At 36.9% G+C, this 8,849-nt stretch overlaps 1 protein-coding gene across 1 annotated transcript; it reads right to left on the reverse strand.

Moving 5' to 3' along the window:
* Positions 1-304: 304 nt before the first annotated feature.
* Positions 305-6,119, reverse strand: LOC125473387 (DNA replication licensing factor MCM4-like). Its single transcript, XM_048576116.1, has 18 exons — positions 5,871-6,119; positions 5,081-5,737; positions 4,824-4,952; positions 4,654-4,735; positions 4,009-4,141; positions 3,856-3,927; positions 3,642-3,764; positions 3,444-3,557; positions 3,105-3,317; positions 2,918-3,016; positions 2,376-2,536; positions 1,977-2,073; positions 1,709-1,870; positions 1,270-1,350; positions 1,106-1,184; positions 872-1,008; positions 733-786; positions 305-645 (listed from the first exon to the last, which is right to left on the reverse strand). Exons 1-18 carry the CDS (start codon positions 6,025-6,027, stop codon positions 568-570), a joined length of 2,628 nt encoding a protein of 875 aa, XP_048432073.1. The 5' UTR covers positions 6,028-6,119; the 3' UTR covers positions 305-567.
* Positions 6,120-8,849: the final 2,730 nt, after the last annotated feature.

Raw genomic sequence — 8,849 nt, forward strand, 5'->3', positions numbered from 1 at the left:
TTTCATTAAGTGGTCTTTGGATTCATTAGTGAATTCATCTACCAAATGAAATTGGCAGCTGATTGCATTCGTGGATGCCAATGTTAGATTGGCCTCATCACTTGGCTGCTACTTCATGGAAAGGAAACTTCTTAAAGGTTATTAAAAAGTTAGGCCTTCAAGTGGTTGTGTAAGCCATTTGGAGTCAGCGAAATATCGATTTAAGCCTTCTCTTCTTGCTTCTGTTCTCAAGAACCTAGCAACTGTTGCAGCTTGTGAACACGGGACTATAACCAACTACGTGAAGACAAATACCACGAGCTAATTGGCGATAAGACAAATTCTGTAACAATCAACCACTTGTCGTGAACGAGTTATATTGATGGGGTAATTAGCTCAACTAAACCACTTGACCAACCAACAAAAACTGACTACAAAAATAATTTACACGCACAACAATCACCTGCAAAAACAACCCTGGAATATGGTGTGATACATCTCGAGTTGTTTTATGGTCCCACTTAACTGTGGCAACTAAAAAAACCAATGTCAAGTCACTCATTTCTTCTTTCTCTGCCTCCTCTCTCTTCATATTCTTTTGACACTGTCGCCGTGAACAAAAGCCACAAATCCCTCACTTGCTAGTGTCGTAATTGCAGTCCTCAGCTGAGATGCCAACAAATGCATAGCCATCAGCATGCTAATTCTGTGTTTGTATGAGAGAGAGAGAGAGAGAGAGAGGAATATACTTACATCGTTGAGGTGGAGTTCACCGCCAGAGCTCTGCTGCTTCAGCTCCTCCAGCAGCTGCAGGACATATTAAACACATCAAGATGTTATTTATAAGATAGTTATCTGGGTCTAGTTTGTACATCTTGTAAATAAAGCACACCTCTAACAAGCGCATTGAGGGTCCCCCAAGTTGTATCTTCTCCATAATTATGTTGCGAGCTGATGATACCAGACTTTCTCGTCTCATTCTTTCACTTGCTGAAATTCCAGTGGTGATAAGATCCATGTCGATCGTTCCTTAAGAACAAAGCACAAGTAAAACATGATGTTAAGCTGTGTTTGTCTTCAGGAAAAGTAGAATTAAGAAAAAAGTGGACACAAATGCTCTAAATACCTGTGGAGTGGTCAGTTGCTGATTGCTGCATTGCAACTTCCAGAAGCCGAAATGCCTCAATAACATCATGCTTCTCAACCTGCACGCATCAGGCCATAATTTTATTGATTTTATTCCAGATAAATATATGTGAACTGCTAAGATACAATGCAGTCTTTGCTAACCGATTCTGAGAAACGGATGCGAGCTAGAGCTTCACTAAGTCGTATCAAACTCTCAATCTGCCTGGGTGTTGCTGTTATCACCTGTCAAAATAATCAGTTAATTGAATATGATATAGACATCCCAGCTTTTTGACCTTTTATTTAAAGAAAAAAAAACCACATTGATTGATGCAAGAAATGACAATTTATTTGGAGATCTAGGTCAAAAGCACCAACCAATGTATTCTGCAAATAAAGAGAAAAAAAATTTTGCACCAAAGAAAGAGATGAATTAAAGAAATCTCAAAATGAATCTTCACTTGATAGGGAAAAATGATACTTCATGTGAAAATATGGTCACAAAAGTGCATAACTATATATTATGTTAACATTCTTCTACAATTTCTGGACCTAGAATATATATGAAGTGTACCTTGTACTAAGACTGATGTAAATTTACCTTTTTGCTACTGCCTGGAAAATTTCCTCTCCTCCTCAACTCAACATAACCTCTAGTCAACTCTTCAGCAGCCTCATCAGATAATTGTGGGTGAATATGCTTTCGGGCATAGCCCACATATGCAGTCAACGTAGCAATGTCTAAGACATCCTGCTGTACGCTCTGCAATTGGAGACAGGGAGTAAACAAGATATGTGCTAAAATTAGTCCTTAAATATTTACCAAAAAAATATAGCACTAGGATGAGAGAATTCATAATTCACCAGACCTCAGGATTCTCAAAGTGCAATGCAACAATATGCTTTGCAAGGCGTCTGTCTGTATGCTCATCAGCCTTGTCAAGGAGTAAGTAGATCAGATCAAACCTGAGAAAAACTAATGATCAGAGGAGCAACTCAAAATCATAAACAATAAAGACTTTGCAGAAACTATGCAAGAAAACAAGTTTGACATTCTTTTTTCGAGTAGAAGTTTGACATTATTTACACCAAAAAGTTAACAACAATATTCCACAATAGATAACTTTCACCATTTATGCAAGAAAAAACCAGTTTGACATTCTTCACAAACAATGTCTTTAAATTAGACGAATGTAGGTAAAACCATGATTAAGCCGTAGTTTAGACCCTTTTAATGTTCCAGATGCATGTCATGTGTATCTTCTCACCTGGATAATAAGGTAGGAGGAAGGTGTATGTTGTCAATTACTGATAAGCGAGGGTTATAGCGTGAACCACTTGGATTTGCACAAGCCAAGACTGAAGTCCTAGCATTAAGGGAAGCAATAATCCCTGCCTTAGCTATTGAAACAGTTTGCTGTTCCATCACCTGGAGGAGTATGAGTATATTTAGAAATAAAGCCACATCAATGGGAAATTAGTTGCATTGCACACAAAGGAATACTAGAATGCAGTCCCTGATAATATACTGAGTAGTATACTTAATGCCACTTAGCATACTGACATACTGTTCTTGTGTCTCTGATTAACTAAAATATGAAATTAAAATGTCCAACTTTAAAGCATATAATTTGAATCTACAAACTCTCATATTAAACTTGAAAGCATATAATCTGGATCTTCACATATCACTCAACATGATTTTGAAGACAAAATGTCCAAACTTAAATGAAAAGAGAAGTTTAAAAGCATTTCAAAAAATGCACATTCCTCCCACATACTTGAGAAAAAAGTGAAAAAAATAACCAACCTCATGTAGCATGCTCCTCGCACTATCAGACATTTTGTCAAATTCGTCAATGCAACAAATGCCTCTATCGCTCAAAACTAAGGCCCCACTTTCTAAAACCTGAAGAGTTGTAAAATGATTCCACTTAACTTCATGTGTTTTCATGAAATACCATAAGATAAAGTTTTTTTTATAAACAAAAACATACGGTTTCCCCTGTTTCAGGATCTTTCGCAACATAAGCAGTCAATCCAACAGCAGAACTCCCTCTTCCACTAGTGTATATTCCGCGAGGAGCTAGTTTATGTATGTACTGGAGCAGCTGGGACTTGCTGGTTCCAGGATCACCAACAAGAAGAATATTAATATCACCACGAAAGCGAGCACCAGATGGTAGCTTCAAAGCATTCCCACCAAAAAGCTGCATTTAGGCCATTTAAAATAAGAATCAATTTTGAAAAATAATGAAACAGAAATTTTTTTTTTTTTTTTTTTTAATGACCAACAAAACTACTCATAGAATAAAAAGTTTAAGCATTTAAAGCACCTGGCAAAGAAGGCCTTTTTTAACGTCATCTAATTCCCAGATGTTTGGTGCTAAAGACCTTGTTAATCGATCATATATATCTGGCTGTTTTGCCAACTCTTTCAATTGTTCCACCTGAAATTTCAGCAAGGATATGATTGATACAGACAATACAAGCAAAGTCTGATGCGACTGCAAGTGAAAGCATACATTGATTACCTTTTTTTCATCAAAAAGAATCTCTTCTGAGTTTCCAACCAAGGAAGTGTCAACTTCCACTTGATCCTCCGCCAGCATTCTTGACTTATCAGATTTCTTTATATGCAGACAATCAATGTAAGTCTGCAATCAAATGAAGCGGAAATTTATGTCCAGACCACCTTAATGTGAAGATCTTGAAATTTCATAGAAAAAATAGAAGATAGAAACGTGCCTTGAACAATGATTTTACAGTTCTCTGTGTCGGTCCAACTCTAACAGTCATTGCCCTGTATATCCCAGTAACCTATTGGAAAGGAACACATTCAAGATAAAGAAATATAATAGGTATCTTAGGGTCACACAAAGGGTTACAATATGGACTTACTTCAATTCTGTCTCCTGGCTTTCCAGCATCCACCAGTTTGTCATGCATCAACAAACTCACTGTATGTGGTGTCCCTCCTTCAGGGATCTCATCAGGAGTCTCCTGGAGCCTCACAATCTGTTTATCTGTAAATCTGATTGAAAAAGTAGTCCCATTAAAGTGATTTCTTTGTAAAACTCTAACTTCAAACTGTAAAGGTCACTTTCTCAAATCAGTTTATTTCACAAGTATTGTTCCACATTATTTCACCTTTCAGTTGTATTTTATAGAATATGGTCGTAATGTTTTCTAAACTGACTTGTTCCAAAGTCTAAACCTATAGGACAAAGGCTTTAGATTTGATTTTTGCCCATTTCAGCCACAATCATGACTAACACAATCTTTAGAACTTTGCTTCAGTTTAAAAACAATTGTGTCTCTTGAAATTTTTATTTCAGTGTCAATCTTTTATTTGTTAGCATTCAAAATCCCATTTTTATATAGGAGTCCATGTTCCATTAAAACTATAAAATCAAATATATCACAAGTGCATTGGTTGTTTAACAAAAACTGCAAAAAGAAAGGAGGCACCTGGAGATGCAAAAGGTGAAATGACACAGAACAAACATTTAAACAACTTAACGAAAGAGAGTCGCCCTTGATTACCTGCATCGATTGTGAACCAGTGTCATGGAATTCCTGGCTTGACACTCTTCCTTCAAACATATTGTAGGCTCCGATATTCGCCCTGATAGCACTCAAAAATTCAGCATACAATAGAGAAATCAATCTAAATCAAATCTAAGCAAACAAACATGTGATCTGAACAAGGTTACCTTTCTCTACAGGAAGTGGGTCGGAGTAGTAGCCACACACAAGGCATCTAAATATTGCTTCCCTTATCTCAGGTATTATTGAACTAGACCGAATAATCATTCCCTTCAACGAAACCATCCTCTCAATGTCTAGTAATACATATACTCAAGTCAGTCCATATTTCCATACACACATTACATTGATCAGCAACAAACAAAAACCCAAAAGCAAAAAGAGAAAATTGGATTGCAAACACAAGCAGTTGTTGAAAACTAACCAGATGGGTTGAGATTTCTCATCGAGGTGGATGTTTTGAGATTATAAATCCGAGTTTGGATGTGCTTTTCGAACAACGGGTTTATGATGGGCAGCATTTCCATCAAAACAATATCGAAAATCGCAAGAACCTCGAGTGGGTACCTGACCATCTTCGCATACAAGTCGGAATCATAATCAAACACATTGCGTGCATCAACATCAAGCGAATCATCTTCCATCTCAATAACTCTCTTGATGGCCTCAATGTACTTCCCTTCTGTAAGGTACTCACTCTCCGTATTCCACTGCGACTCATCCCGAAAATTCTTTAAAAACCTAACAATCGCCACCTTAACGTCGTTCACGCTGATGTTCGTGCCCCAGACAAATGTGGGTCGGTCCTCGTCCACACCGTACCCATCGCCGCCTTCAGAAGATGGTGGGACATCACCGTCAGTGGAGGAGGGGGTCGGGGCAGCGCCAGCACTATGGCCGTTGGTGCGGCGTGTGCCCGTTGGTGTTGTTTCGGATGCGGCGAACCGGGACCGCTGCGCCCGCGGGGTGTCAAATTCCAAGGGGGTAATGGATCGACGCCGACTGCGGTGGGTGGTGTCCACCGGAGAGGAGAAGGTGTTGCCGATTGGGCTCGATAAGAAGTCATCAGGAGAAGAAGGCCCTGTTGAAATTTGACATCAAAATATAAAATTAAAAAAAAAAAGGAAAAAGAAAAAAGAAAATGAATTTGAGATTTACGGACACATGAAAACAACTGAATTTCGAGAGAAATAGAGAAGAAGGAAGGGGCTTACCATTGTTGAAGTCCACCGGAGAAGAATCGGAAGCCATGGCCAGAGAGAGGGGGGGAGAGCGTTGGGGTTTGGAAGGTTGAGTTTGGGCAGCAAAGAGTGTTTGCTTTGTTTGGCGGGTAGGATTTTGGCGCGAAAGATGTGATAATTTTCCCGCCATAAATATAGTTGGCTTGGATGGGCCTTTTTCTTTGTTTTATGGGCTCAACTTAGATGGGTTTGAGCGACATCATCAATTGGTGGATCAAGGATCGTAGAGTCCAATAGACCCACTCCTTCTTCTTCTTTTTTTTTTTTTTTTTTTTTTTTTTTTCTTTTCTTAATTTTTGAACTTATGAATTTACCCTTTTAAACTCATTTTCCTCATTTTTTTTTAACAAACGATATTATTTACCCTAAGAGAGTGGTGGAGTGGGTTAAGGTCATCTCCAACCGAAAAGACTAAATATAGCCCCGTCCAGAATTATAGTCTTACAAAAAATTATTTTTAAATGAACAATGTGAGACTATATTTATTTACCATATCCAACCGAAATGACTATATTTTAGCTTCTCGATAACTTATTATTTTTAAGTTTGTTCTTTAACTTATTGGTTAATTGAATTAAATTACATATTAAAACTACAACAACTTAGACATTAATTCAACAATTGAATTAAGTTTGTTCTCTAATGTATTGGTTAACAACTTAGAAATTAATTCAAAGATCACAACTTAATTGAAATACAACATCTTAAATATTAAAACTACAACAACTTAAATACTAAAGATTACAACATCTTAAATATTAAAACTACAACAACTTAAGTATTAAAGACTACAACAACTTAAATAGTAAAACTACAACAACTTAGATATTAAAGGTTATAACTTAGATATTAAAGATTACTAAAATAATGATCTTCATCTGCCATTGTAAAAGTATAGTTGGATGTTGAAAACAACTCTCGTCGGGCCATAATTTCCCTCTTTTTCCTTTCAAAATATGCCTTACCCATTGGAGTATAATTCGTGGTGTCCTTTTCCATGTTCCTATCATCCATCTCTTCTCGTATTTGTTTTGCCCATTCTGTGTCTCCACTTCCTTTCTTCCATGGCAATGACATTTTACTCCACTATAAATCGTAATGAGGATGTCATTTCCTCTCAAAAGGCTAAATCCTCATTTTCCTTATTTCCTTCAATTTTCTAGCCTTGTTTTGTCCCATAATCCTAGGTATGGAATATTGACTAGAGACATATTTTCTTCTATGACAGGAGATACTTCTTCATCCCCAACTATATTACCGGAAACATTACCAATCACCGGTGTAGAACCAAAATTTTCTTGAGGTGGATCTTGAAATAACGCCCACCATTTACAAATTTCCCAACAACCTTGATGAATAAAGGCTTTTTTTCATGTCATCCACATAAATTGCTCCGCTAGGCGTTTCTAGAAAAAATATTTACAAAAATAAAAAAAAATAATTTATGGATTTAAATGTAATATAATTAAATATTTAAAAGAACTTGTGAAAACACTTACTTCGTCGTATAGGTTGGCTCCGCTTGCATGTCTCCCTTCAACCATTATATGCCATTTGTTCAACCTTGGATGAAGTTATTTTTTCCATCATGAAGAACTTATGGGATTCGGTTGGGTGGTGCCTTCGTAGAACTCATAGTGCTTTTTGGACGTACGAGTCCAAATGCCTTCACTTGGTTATGAAATACCCTTGATACTATCTTCTGAGACCCATCTATAAGCCTTGCAAAAAGCTTCATCTTCTTTTCGGATCCAAGCCTTTCTTTTGGTTGAAGATGTGTGGCCATTTGAAAAAAAAAATATTAAAAATTTTAAATTTAGATTATTGGAAGATGTAAGAAAGAGGTGTGTATGAAAAGAGTGTTTGAGGTGAATAGAATGTGAAGAATTGAAATAAAATGAGATAAGATAGTATGGAATGATGAAATGGATGTGAGAAATGATGTAGAAATGACTTAAGTATTTATAGGAAAAAAATAAATAGATTTTTAATTTTTTTTTTTTAATTTCATCCTTTCAAAATCAAAAAAAAAAAAAAAAAAAAAAAGCTCAAGGGCTGCATGATGTCAGCTAGTAACGGCTAGCTGATGTCAAGTAGCTGTTGGATGTTGACAGACTAGCCCTAGCAAATGGGCTAGCTGGCTAACAATGCCTAACCCGATGGCCAAAGGGCTGAAACTTAGGTTGGTTGGGTTGGGTTTTGGAGCATTTGAAGGAAAAATTTTGTCCTAGCTAAGAACATGTAAGAACATTTGAATACATATGCAAACTAATAACACTTTAAAGTAGGCATGCATTCAAAAACAATTCATAAAACCCATGACTTTCAAAGCCTAGTATATGGTGAACCATAAGACTCTTTAACAATATTAAAGAGAATAAGAATTTTAGAGATTCTTTACCCTTGAAGTTCATCCTTGATTGCACAAGGGATTCACCCAAGTGGAGGGCCTTCAAGTCACCACCTTGCTCCTTGGATCTTCCTTGTGATTTTCTCCCTTTTAGTGCTCCTTTTTCTTCTTTGAGGATTTGAGGATTTGTTCTCCAAAACACCAAAAGTTTGGTGTCTCTAAGTCTCCACACCAAAGATGTTGTGTGAAGATGAAATGGATGACTTAGGGAAGAAAGATTGCTAGATGTTCCTCACCTAAGGTAATTTGTTCTCAAAGAAAATGAGAGAGTTTGTTTCACCCAAATTCAATTAGAAAAACCCTAAGGATGAAATGGCTATAAAGATGTCTTTATACCACCTCACAATGGAGTGGCAAACTTGCAATTAAGCCAAGTTCACTACCCTCCACCCTTATGGCCGGCCATTAGTTGTTATTGGGCTTAATTGCCCATTTTGTTTTAGTTGTCATACAACTTAAACATAATGGGCCTTGTGGACCAAAACGTTTTTGTGCCCCGAAGCCCAAAACTAACTTAAACGCCCAATACGAACGTTTCGTAT

This window comes from the organism of the source record quoted next, unplaced genomic scaffold, assembly GCF_019419815.1.
Source record: "Pyrus x bretschneideri cultivar Hongxiangsu unplaced genomic scaffold, Pyrus_bretschneideri_v1 Contig85, whole genome shotgun sequence".
Taxonomy (NCBI): domain Eukaryota; kingdom Viridiplantae; phylum Streptophyta; class Magnoliopsida; order Rosales; family Rosaceae; genus Pyrus; species Pyrus x bretschneideri.

Excerpts from the sequence above, each read along its gene's own strand:
- LOC125473387 (XM_048576116.1), bottom strand. The coding sequence starts at position 6,027 with ATGGCGGGAAAATTATCACATCTTTCGCGCCAAAATCCTACCCGCCAA. Across the intron at positions 2,537-2,917 it reads CGAGGAGCATGCTACATGAG|GTGATGGAACAGCAAACTGT; the intron begins GTTGGTTATTTT and ends ATACTCCTCCAG. Across the intron at positions 646-732 it reads GTGAACTCCACCTCAACGAT|CTGAGGACTGCAATTACGAC; the intron begins GTAAGTATATTC and ends TTGGCATCTCAG.